Below are 19,141 nucleotides of genomic sequence, written 5' to 3' on the forward strand. Positions count from 1 at the left end.
GCAATGTGCCCAAATGGGACCTATTTGTTTTGTTGTTGTTTTGTTTTTTAAGGAATATATGTGTGTGTGTGTGTGTGTGTGTGTTTGTTTAAGGATAGTTTATTAAATATAAAAAAATCATTCTCCTTATTTAATCTCCAGTAAAACAAATGCAAAAAAATGGAGTTGTCATCATAACATTACAACATTATCTTTATGATCCGGTCTGCTTCAGATCAAACTGGACTGTACATGGCCCGTGAACTAAATGAGTTTCACACCCCTGCTCTGTTGTCTCTTTTTCCAGGGAAGTGAGGCAAAGTCTGCATCTTGTGCTTACAAAGAACTCAAAAGCAGCACAAAACCTTCTAATTATACATTTAAAAGAAATGTAACTGACTAGCTGATTAGCTGCGAGAACATAGCCACTTAAAGTGCAACTTAATTGCACTGCACACTTTCCTAATCCCTCTACAGTAAATCCAAATGTGTAAATAATTACTCCAATATTGTGTCCAGGATTATCTCATGAGTTTGTCGTCCTTTATAGTTTGGTACAGTATTGATAATCAATTTAATCCTGGTAGTTAATATTAGTGAGAAAAAATAGACAAAACACATGTGTTGTCTTGTGATAGTTCCCCAGTTAGTTGAGAAATGTTCTAGATATTTCAGTTATATGATGTCATAAACTTCCCTTCCACCTACTGCACTGTAGTTAGCTGTCAAATATGAACAATTAGCTTACAGTCAAACTGTAGAGGAAATTGGTGGGACATGAATATTGCCTGTCACTGACTTGTATACGCTGTATCTGTGGAATCTGACAACACGTCTTTCCTGCAGGCACTTGTGGGGCTGCATGAATCAACAGATGTTACATCTAGAAAAGCTGCGCAGAGACCTGTATTGTTTACCAGGAGTACGAAACGTACACTCATATACTCAAGGGTAAAAGATGAGGCAAAAATAATTAAAATATAAATTTTATTTAAAACAACAATAAAGTTTTTAAAGCAGTTCTGCTTCAGAACTGATTCCGCAAAGCTTGCCCTCGACACATTCTCATAAATTATATTGTGAAACCTACTAGTAAATTCTGTGCCGCATCCCTTGAAAAAAACATGGTTATGTACAAACATGCAGGGCTCGTACAGTAATTCACGAGTAAGTGAATACTTAAAAGGGATAGTCCAGTGTCTTTGATTTGGAGTCACATCATGCAGTAATTGTGTGCAGTCATAGAACGTTGCCTACAATAGATGGTGGTCAGAACACTCCCTGTAATTCAGCGCTCAGCTACCTCACTCCTCCAGACCACTTCAATGAAATACCAGTACTATGGACAAGTATGACAGACATCGCAGATATCACTTCTATCATATCATATCACATCTATTATTTTGTTATTGCTCATTCAACCTTTGGCTAAGTGAGAGTCTTTGTGTTGAATAAACTGCTGGGCTGCATCTCTTGCAGCTATTTAAATATATTTTAGCTGTTGCATTAATTTAGTAGAATTTTAAAATGTTCTGCAAAAATAAAAAATCTTTAAAACTGCTCACTCATGCATCTTTCTACTTACAGCACATCTAATAATTAATAACAGTGTTTTGATTATAAATTATTAACTTATTTTACTTACTTATAAGACATGATATAGCTTATATATCAGAAGAGGATTCTTATTCATTAGTGAAACATGCATCAATTTTCTAACACAACTCTATAAGCAGGAGGAAAAAATCCCAAAGTTTTCACAAAAGAATCAAGGTAAAAGATGATGATGGAAAACTACACAGTCAATCTTCACAAAGAAAACTGGAATACCAGCGCATCAAAAACACTGTCTGCAAAAGCGTTTCCCTGACGGCAGTCATCACCATCATGTACAGAAAACAGTTGCTGTTGTTCCTTCTGAAGGAGACAGGAAGCCATATGACTCCATGAATCATCTGTCTCTCTGTGTTTACAATTAATACTTCATTGTGTAATGAAACATGATCCTGTTCTTGCTCTCAGACTTACAAGCTGTGTCAAAAGCAACTGCTCCTTAAAGCACAGGGTGTTCCAGCTTAACACAAGACTCCTACTCCGACCCATTATGGATTCTTCATTTTCCTTAAAAAGAAGCAAACTGGCTAAAATATATGATGAAGCTTATTAGGCATAAGGTTGGAGTTACATTACAAAGCATAATCACACCTGAGAAACATTATGGTTACTCTTTGGTACCAGCAGGTCAAGAAAGGAGAGTTAAAAATCATTTAAGATGATATTATAAAAGGGAAAAAATACCCCCACAAATCAGGAAAAACAAACAAACAAAGTAGAACTTAACGTAATAAACAAATGTCATAATGTAATCTGTTAATATTTCAACGATAGAAAAATAAAAATTGATCTAGTAGAATAGCACGATGCAGATGTTGAATGGCTGTAAGCTGTCTACTGGGATGTTGTCCAGAAGACACTACCGCCGAGCGCTTCCAGGTCGTGAGCTGAAACCAAAAAAAAATAAGATATCCTTAAAAAGAAGTGTAAATTGCCTGTCTGTGACTCAAATGTGGACTATAGACAGTGACGTGTAACATAAGAGTAAATACGAATGCATGTGCAAATACCCAGGATAGGGAGGAGGTGGGGCGTCGTGTGGTCCACTTCTTGCAATCGCCTGTTCATAGGAAGGGAGTCCCGGAGGGTCTACTTCACCGTCAGGGGACGATCCTGGAGGGGGAAGCACGGGCTGCCGGGAGACCTCCTCTAGTCGTCGTATTATTAGAGATGCATTACTTCTTCTAGGGCGCCCACGCACAGAACTGGGAAAGTAGTGCATGAGTTTATACTTGTGATCTGCTTAATTAATTCAAGTAGTAAAGTTGAGGAAATGTGAAGGACATTATATACATAATAAATATATATTTATGTATAATATATAATTATATATTTTTTCCCTTAACAACTGTTCATGACTAAAATCACATGAAGATCCTTCATGTTCTACATGTACAATACATGGACAAGAAGCAGTGTTAGAATGGGTGTTAATGTTATCTTACTATTTCATAATCGACTAACTCGAGGATTCATAGATGTCAGCCTTCTCAAATGTACTGTATGTTAGCACACTGAACATTTTTCAGCATTTTTATGTGCTGCATAAATATTGAGAATGCCAGTTTGTCCAAGTGCCTGTATGTGTTTGTTATAGTATATAGTCTGATCAGAGTTGCGGTAGCTCTAAGGTGTCCCTGGGAAAATGCAGTCCATCTCACCTTTCCCGGCTCATGTTGTTCTTGCATTTGTTGTGACAGAAATACCAGATCAGGAGGCCAGCGATAATAATGGCCACTCCGGCAGTAATGAGTCCCACCAAAAGAGATGTGACATCGACCCGCGACTGACGATTTCCCTTATCTGTGGATCATCACAAACCACAGAGAGGCGGTGTGTTTTTATGACGGCACCATCACTACTTACAGTAGTTTACGTAATCATTTCAATTCCACAAGGAAGTTCCCCTTTTTCATCTGATAGCGATACTTCCCCGGGTTCAGTTCTCTACACTCACAGATCAAAACAGAATTCAGTAATCATCACTAATGCAAACCAAATGAGAATGAACTGGCAGTGACGGTGGTCAAACAGGTTTCAAGTAATAGTTTCAGTAATAGCTCTTGCTCTCAGAGAACCAAAGCCCTCCTCTACAGTACATACATCGTTATCGTCATGTTATTATACGCTCAGCAAATCCTCTGTTTCTCTTACCTATGTATTTCTTCCAAAAATCATTCTGCAAAAGACAAAAATAACAAAATAAATCATCTACAAAATAAATGATGGAATCAGCATGGAGAACTTTGTGCAGTGACCGTCTATAAGGATGCCAGCATCACTTAACTGTAGCCGGAATGTTTTCAAAAACCTCCCTTGCTTCCTCGTAGTTGCAGACTTCTTCGTAACACTCCCTCTCCAGATTTCCAGGAACAAACATCTCAAAATCAAACCGGTTGAACAGCAGATGGCGACCAAGGAATGAGTTTGCGCCCCCCTCATCTACAAACACTAAAGAGAGCGAAAAATCGATTCAGCTGGGGAAGGTAAGCCGGGAAGATGGGTGTGAGTATGGTGAATCCTTTTGGATTCAGTGGAGCATCTCACCTTCTTGGTCTTCTTGTTCATCAGGTTCGGAGAGTAACCTCCTCCTCACACAGACCAGATCCCCACAAGTTAGTAGTAGAAGGAATATGAACGAACGAAACATGGTCATACGTGAACCCGCGCACCTGCGGACGGTAATTCACAACTTCTTCAGGGTATTTACACACATTTAGCTCACGGAGTAGCACCAGATTCAAATTTTCAACATAGCCGATGTTGTTGATGATGGGCAGAGTTCAAACTGAAACCTACCCAAAGGAGCGGCAGGTGCGTGTCGGCCTCGAAGCTGATAAGATGAATCAGGAAACGTTCAGCGATACTCACAAACAACAGCCGTGTTTGCCTACTTCCTTCGATGAACTTTAATGACGCTCATCGTTTCTAGACAAAATAAGTTAATCCAAAACTGAAATAGTCTCTCAGTAATTAAAAGAGTTCCTGTAGCTTTTTTAAAAAAAGTTTTGTTTACTCCCAACAGATGAAGTCCTGTCTTCTTCTTGACGCGCTACCTGCACAGACTCGACCAATCGATCACGTTCACCTGGATTACAAGATGGGTTTTGGATGCCTTAATAAAAGTGGACGCTAGATGGCAGCTGAAACCAAGAAAGAGAAAGCGCTTTTCATGAAACGGGCTGATATGTGGCATCTGTCTGAGTCACGTCATTACTCCTCACTATGACAAATAGTTGCCTTTACTTGATTTCATTTTCTTAATATTTTTTTCCACTGTAAATAATGAAATTTACTGCACCCTAAATTTAAAACCACTTCATCCTCGGTGCCTTTTTCATGTTTATAATGCCGTGTCTTGACTTGTAATGGGTGGGCACAAATTGTGGCTGTAACACAATACTATCCTTTGGATTCTCTGCATCGGGCCTCTTTTAAAGGCATTAAACCTTGTCTAAGGCAATCTCTCAATAGCTCAGGAGCTGGTGACTACACCACTAAGCACAGGCCTTGTATGGGAAAGGGTTGTGTAATGAGCACTAGAGTCATTTCACAGAGAAGAGCTCATAAAAATCCACCTACTTTGGCCTTTCCACTGAAAACGGTTACCACAGCGATAGCAGAGACATAAACAAAACATGCACAAACAAAGTAATAGGGAATAAAGTAAAGAATAAAGACTTGTTTCCTATTTCACATAGCATTTTCTGTTATAGTGTTTGAATGACACTCTCCATGTCAAAAGATATATCTGCCATAGAGCCTCTAGGCCTCTCAGCCAGTGTGTTTATGTAAAGTAGAGATAGGATGCAACTGAATATTATCTTGCAGCCTACTGAATGGTGCTAATTGAAGGGCGGTGAGAACTCCTCTCTTGTACTTGGCTTCATCTCTGGATTCTGTCAGATCTACCCAGAGGAATGTCAATACAAAGAAAAGGGGTGAAGGGCATGAGAAGTTCCAGACTCTGTCTAGTGTGTGATGTCAGATAATATTGCAACTCGACATGATATAGCATAATATTCAAGTTATATTGATTAATGGTGTTTCTCTCTTGCCTGAGCATTCATTCTGAGCGCACACAGTGGAAGTGGATAGTCGCTCATGATGATTTATGTTCTTTTACTTCACTGAAAGTAGTTCAGTTTAAAGCTCCAGCAGGAAAATGCACTTCAAGTGGCAGAGAAAAATTGCTATTGACTGACACAGTATATCACAATAAATCAGTGTTAATACAGCATCATGTTACTGTAGCCAGTTGAGGGGGAGTTTTTATTTTTATAAACAGTTGTAAATCAGGATTTTAACTAAAAGGTCCGGCCTCGCCAAGAAGTCACAAACAGTTGTGACACATTTGGCTTTTCTCCAGATGATTTTAGCGGAATGTTGAACACATTTCATCTTTGGGGAACAGATTTTGAAAAAACAAATGACACATCCATTTTTCTTTCATGAAATTGCTAATAACACCTAAAAAAAATCTGATGGGGTTTTTTGAATCCAGATAAACTAAACTGTGATAAGTTTGTTTGTTGTGTGAATTTCTCATAGAGTTGAATAAAGTATCTAATCTAATCCAATCTAATGTAATCTAATCATTCCGTCAGCTCACCTTCCTAATATCGTGTTCTGACTCATCAGAGAATGGACATGGACCTTCTGTGGTAAAGCTGATGCATGGCAATCAACTAATCTTCCTGTGCTCTACAGTTTACACACACTACAAACAGCATTACATATCAGTGCACTAAAACCAGTAAGCACAGTACATACTGTACACACAAAGCGAAGCAGAAAAAAGAAACCTGGAGGCTCAGGCGTTGCCCCGTAGCCCCTAACTAGCACAACCACCTACTGCTCTGTGAATGACACGTCATGATGTGGCGGCTGCATTGCATGAGAGGTTGTAGTGCTGCTTTCCAGCACCAATTCTAATAGAGCTGCCCAGAGGAGATCTGGCGGTCTGGTCTTACGCCTCCCATAACTTTGGGTTGATTTAGACACAGGAGACCAGAGTGTTGAACAATAGCCCAGATGACACTAAATTCATTATTTAGAAACATCCAGTAGCTTATTGCATTGCTGACAACCTGAGCTGCGTGTGCAAAAGAAGCCAGCTAAGCAGCTCAGCTTCCAAATGGATTTATAATGTAACATGAATTCACAATGCATTAAACTGTTTCTATCAGGCTGTGATAAGAGGGGGTCCTGCACTAGATAAACCAACCTCAGCATTGACGGACCGTCCACAAGCTGTTGCTTCAAACCACTGAGACAAATTAGAGACAAGAAGAGTTGAGGGATCACTAACAGGAATGAGGCCGAGAAGCAACTGGTTGCAGAAAAAAGGAGCACATGCTGAAAGACAGAAATCATGATATAAGGCTTTGCAAACATACTCTTAAGCCCGGGCCACATTAGTTCCTATCTGCTCTGCTCTCCACCTTGCGGGTGGCTGTGATGAGGTTGTGCTCCAGAGAATGTGTTTTGTGATTTACACTCTCTGATAAGAGCAGGGGATGCTGCTCCCTGGGGGCAACTGGGCAGAAGTGAGTGGTGAGCCTCAGCAGACCTCTGGCACGATATGAAAAAGAATGAACTTTAGCAATAAAACGCCCATTTAACTCGGGTAAAACTATATATACATATATTAGCAGCAGCGCAGAAATGGTCAGATCGCGACGGAGTAAGAAGTCGCACAGCTCAAAAGTAAAGCAGCTTGAACTGTAGCTTTAATTGTCAGTAAAAGCAGCGTGGATTACGGGTGGGGGTGGGGATTCACAGAGTGCGATGTCAGTACTCTGCACTTTGTCAGTTTGTGCTGATTTCATCACAGTCCCAGAGGGAGACAACTCCAACAGACCCCTTTTACACCTAATGCCTGCACCATAAATCATTCCGTTTCACATTTTATGGAACGGTGCCTTAAACAGATTATTGTGCTAAAGAAATGGCAGCTCATATCAATAGGCAAAGGCAAGGTGAACTGAAAACTGGGATTTAGAATCCCCTCGTTTTTTTCCCCCACCTTTCAGATGCATTAAGAGACAGTGAGTCATGCCGGCTACAGCTGAGCACTATCTATTAACCAAGTGGACAGTTTCAAATTTGCAGAGGCAGTGAATCAGCCTGCGCCACAAGTGTTAATGCTGCAGTAATGTAGCTCCTACTCAGCAGACAGAGTCATCTTTAGTTCACTTTACCATTGTCACCCATCATGTGCTCCCAGACAAGCGACCCTCTTGTTGCAGGCTCTTTTTTTCATAAGTCACAGCTCATCTACTATACCGGCACGCTGTCTTTAAATGAATCCAGATGTCGAGAGCCGCTGAAGGACGGTTCCCAATTGAGCCCACTGTGAGGCTTTGTGAAAAGATCATAAGTCAACCGCTGTATTTATCTGAAAAGATCTATCCTACTGTACAGCCATCATCAGCACAGTAAAATCTGTATAGTGCAACGTAATTTGTTGTGTTCAGTGCATTACTCAGCTCCAAAAATAGCCCTGGGCTTATTTAATACGCAACAAGAAAAAGGCAATGACACGCTATCATCACTGTTCTTTTATTGGATGAATATAAAAGCTGACCATTTGAGTCTGGTAATTTGGAAAGCATAAGAGAGTGGAGGGTGAGGCAGTCTAGACAGTCGGGTTAAGGTGGAATTAAGCAGAAGGCGACAGAGCTTGCAGGCTGGTCTTGACGGCCGCTAGGTTGGCCTTCCAGGAGCTGAGGCTGTCGTACAGCTGCTGCCACTGCTGCTTGCCAAAGGTGCGGTGTGTGCTGTGGCTGATGGAGTGGAGACAGAAACATGAGAATGTTAATACTGGTTGGGCAGACCCAGGTTATACCTCATACAGTTATTGTAGATACATGATCGATGAACATAAAAACGACTTCAAGTCCTAGATTAAAACCTTAAATTACACCTGCAATCAGGACACAATCATAAAAATATATTTTTTGTCCTTAAAGAATACTTTTGCTAGATCCTACATAGAGAACACGGCTCTCTTGAATACTCGATTCTGATTGGTGACTCGCCAATATTTAATATGATTAAGAAACCACACCTTTTATTACTATAGACTGCATATTTTCATATAAAAGTAGCTTTAGGCCTACGCAGAATCTTATCGGAGCTGAATAACTGATAATGACCTGCAGTGTTTAACATTTCTTGATATGTGTGTACAAGGGTCATTTACATTTAAAAAGTGTGTAAATATTTTTTTTAAAGATATTTTTGGGGTGTTTGCATCTGTATTATATAGGGACAACTGAAGAAAAGCAGGAATCAAACCCACGCTGCAATGAGAACCATAATTTCCCAACAACAAAGTTGCGACTTGCGAAACTGCTGAGTGGCTAGTAACTTTAGAAAACAACTGGCCACAGTGGCTGGTTAACAAAAAAGTTAATGTCAAGCCCTGGTTATCGCGCAGGACTAACTTACCTCACAACAACTTTTCTCTGTGTCTGGTCGATTTTGCAGTACACCATCTTAGTCCGAACAGCTGCAAAGAAAAGAAAGCAGAGGAAGAGAATAAAGAGAGAGCTCTGAGAGGGAAACCATAGGCTTGTTTCAGATGAGTAGATCACCAGCAGTTGTAGAACAACAGATAATGATTTTGGTTGAACATGAACCAGGAACTAGAAAAAACTAAGGCAGCAGCAGTTTATAGAGCCAGGTGGAACATCTGCTCTCAGCCAGCTACATAAAGTCCATGCAAATGACTAACTCCCTCGAAATCTATGAGGCAATTTTTTGAGACGTTGGGTCAGTAACAAAAAAAATTCAATTGTTGTTTAAGTGGGATCAATTTTTGTACTATGAATGTTTTTTTTTTTTTTCCAGAATAAGTGCGTTTTGTTGGTGCATTATATGAACATTTCTCAACCTGTTTTTATGTAACTTGTATATTTTTCACAATTAAATCATGTTTTTAATGTTTTGTTATTGTCTGAGAATACATCAAGTCTGGGCAGCAAATGTGAGAGCAGCACTGAAGTGATACATGCCTTCAATGAAACGTCTAGCTCATCCGAATATTTAGTAAGAAGTGTAATATGGAGGCTGAACCAAAAACCCAACGATGCATCCATTACACATTCAATTGTATTTGGGTCTAAAAAGATGCATTTCTGTGACTTCCTGTCTATACTGTGGAACAGCTCGTCTTGACTGATGCACTCTGAAACCACTTTCCATTTCATTGTTGTGACAAAGTGTTTAAAAGGGGCGGACAGCGAAAACTTGAGGTGGAATACCGTCAATGACAAAAGCCTCGACGTCCTCGGCTCCAATCTGCAGCTCCTGTTGCATGGTGTCAAAGGAGATCTCCTTGAATTCCACCGCCATGCCCATGAAAGTCAGCAGACGCATCTTGGCCATGTTCTGCTCGTGAGACAGACCTGGAGAGCGACACGCAGGGATCATTAAGCACAAAGCAGTCACACTCAATTACTCCTGACTCAGGGAGTTTCCCTGTGATGATTGTTTCTACATTTAGGAGCATGCAGTCAGGGAATCTACTCATTAATACAAACATCACTCCACAGTGTCTGTTTTCAGAGTCCATCCTACACACACACTTTTAATTACAACAAAACCTTTTGCACCGAGAAAAGGAACACACTGCTGACACACACATTCTTGTTGTGTTGACTCATTGCAAAATGTGTGTGAAACAAGTTCATTAAAAAAAAAAATTACACTGACGCTATCCCGTCTCAGACTTTAGACAGTGTGTAATCAGTAACTACAGCTTTTATTTATGAAGTAAAATTAACTTATTAACCAGTGTTCTTGTTTCTGTGTGCATTTAAATGTAGCTTGTGTTTGTGTATGCATAAAACTGACACAGCGACACAACAAATCTAACAACTCAAGTTGTGGCTACTTACCGAGAGAGTCGATGAAGTCTTTGTTACTCTGGTAAAATTTGACGTATGCTGCTAGCTTTGCGCTCACAAAGATGGTTAACAGCTGGAGAGGAGAGAGCAAAAAATATCATTATAGGACCGTTTCGGATTGATGCTGGTTGTGTTCACAGAGGCTGAAAGTTGTTATAGTCCAGTCGACACTAACGCTGCACGGTTTCTCCTTCAGGCATTAATACTTTGGAAATGCCACACTAACGAGAAACTGTGCATACACTTTGGATAAAAATATCCTCATTGTTAGCACCTGTTCAGTCGTTTCTGTACATACAATCCTGTTGCTCATCATCAAAATGCAACAATGTCAGTAACTCCTTCACAAAAAACAAGAACAAAGCCACGTTGTCTACTACTCACATCATGGATGAGTTCTCCCTCCAGGAAGCGGACAGGTTTCAAGGTGAGCAGGTGGTCAAAGAGGAAGGTGTTGGGGTCTTTCAGGGCACGGACAATACACCTGAAAGAGACACACAGATGCATGTATGATTGGAGGTGCAGTATATCATACCTTGCTGACAAATGTTTACCTCCAATACTCATAGTTTACCTGTGGGCATCAACACGTGCTTGTGAAGCATTATCTTCTGTGTAACTTCCCAGTAGCTCGACCATCACCTTTGCTGCCGCCTCACTGTGACATAAGTGATGACGTAGTTTCACTTTAATGTCAATCACAGGTTTGTGAGCATCAGCAGATTTTTACATAAAAATGTACGGCAATGTATTAAACACTGATCAGGCATAACATTATGACCACCTTCCTAATATTGTGTAGGTCTCCCTTGTGCCTCCAAAACAGCTGTGATACATCAGAGGATGGGCGTGGTTTTGTGGTTTTGGATGTGGGTAAACTGTTTTTGTGTGTATGTGAGTGTGTGTGTCAGGCTGCATCCTGCTGGGGATGGCTGCTGCCATCAAGGAGTGTCATTGCTGTCGGGTGGGGGGGCCTGGTCTGGTCTAGGCAGGTGATACATGTCTAAATAACATCCACAAGAATGCCAGGTCCAAGAGTTTCCCAAAAGAACATTGATATTTCAGTGTTATGAACTTGTCCTGTCGGTTGGTTTTAATGTTGTGGCTGATCAGTGCATATTAAATGAATACAGTCACGTTTCTGCTTCTGTTAATACTAAAACATGCACTTTACACGTCAAATCTTATTCATGGTTACCTCTTTTTGCAGTCAACCAATGCTTCATAAACCAGCCTCAACAGTGTGTGCTTCTTCTCTGTGTTCAGGTTCCAGTCAACAATCCACTTACGCACCTGAGCGGCACAAACATAACATTCATAAGTCAACTGTACAGAAAAATGAAAAGCAGAAACAGGGGATGGTCACCATTCTTGGCTGGTATGGGAAATCATGGTGAATGCGTATAAATATATACCTGATCCAGATCAGTGGGGATGAAGGCTATAGCGTTGCAGGTAGCTGCCACCTTGATGAGGCTACAGAAGACAGTGTACCTCACTGGAGTATTCTCATCCATGCCATGGAACAGGTTACTCAGGCTATAAGACCACAACACAAACAAGACCATAATTTGAGTTTAGTTTATATATATATATAATTGATAATAATACCTGCTTTATGTGAAAGACATGATAGGACTCACAGCTGCATTCTGAGGGAGGGCCTCTCTCCTTCACGAAACTTCACCAGTTTCTCACATAGACTTTCAATGAGAGCCTCCTGCTTCTCTGTCTCCAGGATCAGCAGCAGAGACACAATGCTGTTCATCACGCTCTCGACATCTGCAGAGAGACAGACAGACAGAGGGGCCATGAGTCACATGCAAAAGGGGTAGTGACCTTTCTGTTGCAGGATCCCGGTGCATTAATACACCTGTGTGTTTCCTGTCTAGGTCTCTTGTCTTACACTGCTCATTTTATTAACTGTAAGAAGTTGTGTCCTTTATCGTCACCTTACCTTTATCATCATCCTTGAGGCAGACGTCGCACGCCTCGATGATCTGAGCCAGATCTACATGAAGTCCACCTTCTGCGTTCTCTTCTGAGATATCAGCTCCCTTGGACTTGATGTAGGCTCTCAGCTCTGAAGCCTTTGAAAGACATTGACAAAAATAAAATTTATAGTTAAACACACAGTGCTAAGCTACACATACAACACATCACTTTGATCATGTAAACAACGTTGTATAAAAGTATTTACTTAAAAATGAATGTAGGAGAAAAGCATGTAGTGGCTACAGCTGTACAGTTGCACAAGTAACAAACAAATAAAAAAAACTGTTAAAGTTCGTTAGTAAACGTTATTTACGGTTTGTAGCCAACAGGACGCTTTTAGGTTACATGTTATTTTTTCGTCTTTGTTTATATACATCTGGCGAAGCTAGCTTAGCATCCTTAACCAACCAGCGCAATGTAACAGACTTAACCGCAAACACAGCAGTCACACGGCTACTAATAGCAACTACCCTCAATAAAGTAACAGAAACTGTATCATAACGGGAACCTTGATAGTTATTCATGCTGCATGGACACATATTCTACGAGTAGCTAACGGTCAGCATGTATCTGTCAGCAACTAAACACGGTTAGCATTTGAGCTAGCTACCATGCTAAACCGTCTGGTTGGATAGTTTTTATTTAGCTACATATCCAAGGGCAGCACCGCGCCCAACGGGTTTTTAGAAACACGGGTCGTACCTGGTCCTCTTCTGTAATATCGATAAAGGCCGGGACGCTCATTTTTGGTGAATTTGTGAGCCTAGATGATGAAACCCACGCTCCCAACACCGATGAGGTCTGAGCGGAAAAGAAAAGGCAGCAGTGCCGGTGGATGATGCGTTTGTTCTTCCGGGTCACTTTGTTAAAGCGGCAGTAGCTTGAGCTGAAGGATCGTCTCAGTGCTATGTTGTAACTGAAGTTCCCCTCTCTATTTAAAAAAAAAACAAAAAACGCAATTATTAACGTTAGGCTGTAGTTGTCCAATGAATATGCTGATGGGTATAAACTTGTCTAAATGTCTTGCATCGCTTAAGCTGGTGCAACCCCTTTCAGTAATCAGAGAACCTCCTAAATTTCTTCCTCCAGCTTTCAGTCTGCCAGAGCGATATATCAATGTCTTCTCTGTAAGATTAACCCTGGATGTTTTGGATAAGAGTTACTGAGGTGAATCTGATCCCCAAGAAAGGTTATCTGATTGTGCTGCACTCCATCATTGGGGACCACCATGGAGAAGGTCTGACCCAGAATTTTCCAACTTGGAAACACTGCCAGTGTCAGAGGGCAGCTCTCTTCCACCATACGCCCACTGACCCGTGAGTGCACGTGTTGAGCCTCTGCCATGTATCCCCACTTGGTGACTGAGGTGAAGAGGGTAAGTGGAGCAGGAGGTCACCTTAAAGCTATGGAGTCGGGTTACTAACTTTCGGGTGTCGAGCAGGCTGTGTCTAAGGGTGAAGATACTGTGGAGTGTTTTTCATTTCCAAGCTGCATTGCTCAAAGTTCATCTGTGTGGAAAATATGTGTATGGAGACACATCATGCCATGTCATAATTCCTTGAAGTTCTGCAAGTCACATATTTTTCTTCGTGGTTACAGGACAGGAACTTAACTTTGTTTTTTTGACATATTCCGTAAAATAGTATGCTGAGGGGAACTGGCTGATGGAGTGTTTCACCATAATGCTCATATGATGCGTCATTCTGTTGGGAAGGCGAGTGCCTGGTACCAAATCCCACCTTCACTCTCTCCTTGCCCTTGCATGCTGTCATGGCAAACAATTTATTGCTGCTTCTCCACAAGTGTGCTTGTGTAACTCTGAGGCTTTCATTATCTGATTAACAGCTGTTGTCAAGTGCCTGGTGTATTTCAAGTCCAGAATAAGAGTCCTGGAGGCTTTGAAGCACCAGGTGCATGCGAGACACTGTTTTTGTCTTCTTTATAAGGTCTTTAAAATGCCACTGTGTGTTATGATGCGTAATAGTCTTGATAATATTCATAGAAGAGTGCCCTGAAAATAGCATACAGTAAACCTTTTAACTCCAACAAGCCTGTACCTGGTACATATATTGAACCAGGACTTAGTTTGTTTTGTATCATTCTAAATCAACCCTGGCTAAGTAGTCTCCATGAGATATATTATTAAGCTAGCAGCAGATGTCACACACTCTCTCGGGAACTTGTGCCGCTGTCTAGCTGGGTCATTTTTCTGGTGTATTTATATGTCCTTATACCATGGTTTACTTACGAAATAAATAAATATTAGGCCAGTTATTAATACGTCATGTTGTTTTTTACCGTTTTAATCATAAGTTTTTCACAAGAAGCTGGTGAGTGCACTATTTAACATCTCCCGTCCACAGGCGTTTTTTGTCAACTGTATTGCCGTTGTGATAAATAAACTGTGAAATAACGTATGCTCTGTGTTTGTTGCCACGGTTACCAAAGTGTTTGAGTCACTGTAATCATTTAGGTAGTTTGACCGGAACGCCTTTATGGATGTCCATTATCACTTTTTAATGTACACCCCGCAGCCAATCAGAACCGAGGATTCACCCAAGCAGTTCACGCCTCCGCGTCACCCAATCATTTCTGATAATGGACACCTCGTCGGGCATTATCCCTTACATAATTCTGTTGGAAGACTATTGGTCAAATAAGCTTTATACATATATATATATATATATATGTATATGCTTGTTGAAGTCACAAGTTTCCTTGAGGCTGTGAAATAATTGCAGATATTGCCAAAGATAATCCAAAACGTCTTACCTTTGCAGGGTAATTTAAGGGGTACAGTATTATTTTCTATAAATCTAATTTGGGATCTGTTGATATATATTGTGAAACCATTTCAAAATAAAAACATTATCTTATTTTTAGTGAAATGTTAATATGGCACATACTGTATATTGTGTGGATGATGCGTGTATGAGTTCGCTAAAGCTATTCAAGAGTTAGCATTTGTTTATGTGCGTGTGTAGGTCTGACATATTTATATAGTCGATATGCCTGCACTGACCTCATCCCTGTTTGCTTTATAGGAAATAGCACATGCTATTCCTAAACTGTTGGCAAACTGCCTGCTCAGCCTCCTCAAAGATAAATGACTGTGTGTTAAGAGTTGGTTGAGCCCAGGTGTCGGCTTTCTCCCTGTCAGCCAGCCAAGTGGTGAGAATGCATGAAAACCAGTCTTATGGTCATCATCCAACATGGCTGCCTACCTTCCACCCACTAATTGTCTGGTTCCCACAGTTCTGCCTGCCTTCACAATCTCTGAAAAATCCCCTCGCTCAGGCTCATCCATCAGCCAGTGACCTTGTCACAGTGCACCGCATGAGTAACTTCCCTATTTCCTTGGTGGAGCAAATTGCTTGTTAATTACTTATAAGCTGACACACCCTCCCCAAAACCTATGTACAAACACTTAACAAATAAACAAACAAAGCTGAGGTTTTAAAAAGGGTGACTCCAGAGTCAGTAGTGGTACAAGGCATTTCTGATGGATTTTGGTTGTCAGAATCAGCAGACATATATACAGTTCATCTTTTAAATAATCTTTAATAGTTTAATATTTAATTAAAGAATCAGTGCACAGAATTTAGTGACATCTAGTGGTGAGATGGCAGCTTGCTGACTGCAGATGAGCCAATGGCTATTTCCAAAATAATTCCATTGTTTTTATAGTGCTGCTAAATTAAACCTGACAAAATGTGAAAGACTCTCTGCCAAAAACATCCATGTAAGATAAGCCACTCGTTCTGTTCATTCTAAACTAACAGAAATTCAACTATTGTTAGGTAGATGTGATGAATGAAAAACTAATTCTGAATACTGCATCAATAGACCACCCTAAGTCCTACACAGTTGTCCTTTAACAGGAAAAATTGTTTCAGGAAGTTGTTTGGCATCCACCTTGGACTTACTTGGATTTTTTTCTGACTTTTTATTAACACTGACAGTGTGTTGAAACTGTACATACAGTCGTGTTTTTTGTGTTTCCTCTGGCCACACGTTAATTCATGCATATTTAACATCTCAAAAAGCTCATTTTTGTGCATAAAGAAAAAGGTTTCTGCTCTGTTGTTATAGCTGTTCATTCTTTATGATCACCTATCTCCTCTCCCACCAGACGATCAGTCACACAGCATAGCCACAGTTGGATACACCACTGACCTAGTAAAATTAATTTACACTTCAGCTCATACATTCACAAGCACAAACTTAGGCAGGTTGGTACGGTAAATACGACTGTAAACGTACCGCATCACTTAATGGACAGCCTCCTACCTTGTCAAAGAATGCAGAAATTAATCAATGTGAGTTTGTATTTGTGGTTTTGAGCTATCTGGGGACTTTAATCCCCTCATGTCTAATGTGTGAGCTCTGTTTCAGGCTAATGGTAGCAGCCTGAATTAAAGCTACAGCCGTCTTCCAGGAATCCTGACTGGACAGATCGAGTCACTGCACTAGGACTGGGGCTCTGTTAATGATGAAATGGTCTCTTGACATCGGTGAGTGTTTATGTTACACACTCGCACAGGCTACAAGGGGCATTAAGAGTTTAAAAACCATGGTCAAACAAAGAATCAAATTTGTTTCAATTGGGAATAGATTGTGCAATGTTTGGCTTGAAGCTATAGATGCCAGACCTCAGAAATACTAATTAGAGGCATGTTCAACTGTATGACCCTTTAACTTTAATATGCTGTTTAGACTGTTTCCTCAGTGCTGATAAATATAATGGTGAAGACAGAGAACAGACAACCATTAAGGTTTTCCGAATAATGAACATAATCGGTCAAACACTTATTTTTCTCAGGAAACGTGAGCCATTAGCAAAGGAATTATTTCAAAGGAAATTTACTTTTAATCCATAAAGTGTATGAATTACACTTATTTTCAGTAATAAGTGTAAGTGTGTTTTGAAAGCAAATGCTGAAGCATATTGTAGACGGGGGATTGAGAAAGTTGCAGCAAAGTGGCATTTCCCTAAAGTCAAGTGTCAGAAGTTACTGTCAGATTCCGTGCCGATTGTGGTCATTTGTATATTTTCCCATCACCGTGCACATATCTCCGAGTCATTCCGTGAACTTGTGCTTGCCTGGTCTCACAATGAGGCTCAGGGGTATGACAACAGACAGTAACCGCCAGAGTTATCTGAAATGTTTTCTGATGACTGCTTACGCCCCAGCCACAGCTGTTAGGGTGTGACAGCTTGGAAGAGGCTGTGGTTTACTGTAAAGAACTGATAAAGGCTGGCCTTGATTCTGACACACAGGCACCTGCTGGGATGAGACAGAGGATATTCAGCAGAAATATATCAAAACACTGACATATGAGATGGGTCTCAATAATAGGTGATGCATTCTGAATAAGAAGTTCCTCAAAAGGGTATTTCAAGGCAGTTCAACCCACTGTGTTTTTTTTCTTTTATTCAAACTTCCATCTATTTAGTCTGATGATAACATTGTGGCCTGAGATCATTTAAAAATTCTTGCACATTGTGCATTCGCATACAGTGATACCTCTCTTACTTCTCTTAAGACAGCTTAACATCACATAGCTTTTATCTTTTATGCTCTTTAATTAAAAAACAAAACAGTCAGCAGAAAACATAGCACAAAATGAAAACTGTCCAAATGTTGTGCAAAAATACATGCGCACAACATGAACAGATTTATTTACAGTATTTTTCCTCGTATCAAATATCATTAAAGGTTTCCTCTGTCCCATAGAATTGCCACAGAAGTGCAACAGCTCTTAAACACTTTTAACAGAGCTACGCTAAGTGACATTATTTTAAATGAATCCTTCGTACGCCAGCTTGCTCGCTGCTCGTTAGTGCACCCAACATGCACTATCGCACAGCTGAAAATACTTCTCAATAACTTCAATATCATATTTCGTAGACTTTCGGTATGAGGTAGCTCTTCCGTTAAATCTGAGTGATCTGGGTGCATCTAGCGTTGAATTCGGAGCCAGTGGGGCTTATGGGCTTGATAACAGAGGGGAAAGGTGGTCATGAAGTGTGTGAAACATCACTGGACCAGTGTTATGTCTGACGCATGAAATACAGAACAACCCTCTCTCCCACACACCTTTGTTCTCTGCTACTTATCTCCAGCCTGATATGCCACACTTTGAAGAAGACTCAGTGTTTATATGCAATAATTGGGAAAAAAATTTAAAAAATGGGCGTTGTTATTATCTGTGTTGTAGCAGAGTTTGGTACTATTTTCTAGAAAAAATACATTTTATATATACAGTAAATGTGCCCCAGTGCGCCTTTATACGTTTTGTCCCATATTATCCTCCTGGTCAAATGTGACCTGTCTCAAACTTTTACATAACTTTATATAAATATGGTCCACTGCCCATTACTTCTGAAAATAAGTAGCAGTTAGTTGAAAAGAAGTTGGCTAACGATGCGTAACTCATAACGGAGTGAAACATTTTATATTAGGCTTCATAAATAGTGAAACAGACCTGATCAGCTTTGACCGAGGAGGACAGACGTTGCATGTTCGACAGGAAGACAATACCAGAGTTAAAGCAGTGCTAGGCGTATTCAACTTTGTTAACTCACAGTTTAGAAGTCTGGCCGTTGCAAACTTGCAAGAGCAAAGGAAGACAGA

At 40.4% G+C, this 19,141-nt stretch overlaps 2 protein-coding genes and 1 long non-coding RNA gene across 3 annotated transcripts; 1 reads left to right on the forward strand and 2 right to left on the reverse strand.

Moving 5' to 3' along the window:
• Positions 1-949: 949 nt before the first annotated feature.
• On the reverse strand, positions 950-4,264 carry prrg4 (proline rich Gla (G-carboxyglutamic acid) 4 (transmembrane)). Its single transcript, XM_047581307.1, has 6 exons — positions 4,141-4,264; positions 3,881-4,044; positions 3,748-3,772; positions 3,255-3,396; positions 2,604-2,798; positions 950-2,480 (listed from the first exon to the last, which is right to left on the reverse strand). The coding sequence occupies exons 1-6, from the start codon at positions 4,247-4,249 to the stop codon at positions 2,453-2,455; spliced, it is 663 nt and encodes a 220-aa protein (XP_047437263.1). The 5' UTR covers positions 4,250-4,264; the 3' UTR covers positions 950-2,452.
• LOC125005751 lies at positions 3,952-4,736 on the forward strand. The gene is made up of 3 exons (XR_007112481.1): positions 3,952-4,079; positions 4,165-4,274; positions 4,619-4,736. It is a non-coding gene; the product is annotated as an uncharacterized LOC125005751 (long non-coding RNA).
• A 3,407-nt stretch (positions 4,737-8,143) lies between these two features.
• Positions 8,144-13,371, reverse strand: eif3m (eukaryotic translation initiation factor 3, subunit M). Its single transcript, XM_047581305.1, has 11 exons — positions 13,206-13,371; positions 12,466-12,598; positions 12,152-12,290; positions 11,924-12,047; positions 11,707-11,801; positions 11,083-11,166; positions 10,893-10,992; positions 10,500-10,581; positions 9,864-10,007; positions 9,049-9,109; positions 8,144-8,381 (listed from the first exon to the last, which is right to left on the reverse strand). The coding sequence occupies exons 1-11, from the start codon at positions 13,245-13,247 to the stop codon at positions 8,258-8,260; spliced, it is 1,128 nt and encodes a 375-aa protein (XP_047437261.1). The 5' UTR covers positions 13,248-13,371; the 3' UTR covers positions 8,144-8,257.
• Positions 13,372-19,141: the final 5,770 nt, after the last annotated feature.

The sequence above is a fragment of the Mugil cephalus genome, chromosome 3, assembly GCF_022458985.1.
Source record: "Mugil cephalus isolate CIBA_MC_2020 chromosome 3, CIBA_Mcephalus_1.1, whole genome shotgun sequence".
NCBI classification, from domain to species: Eukaryota; Metazoa; Chordata; class Actinopteri; order Mugiliformes; family Mugilidae; genus Mugil; species Mugil cephalus.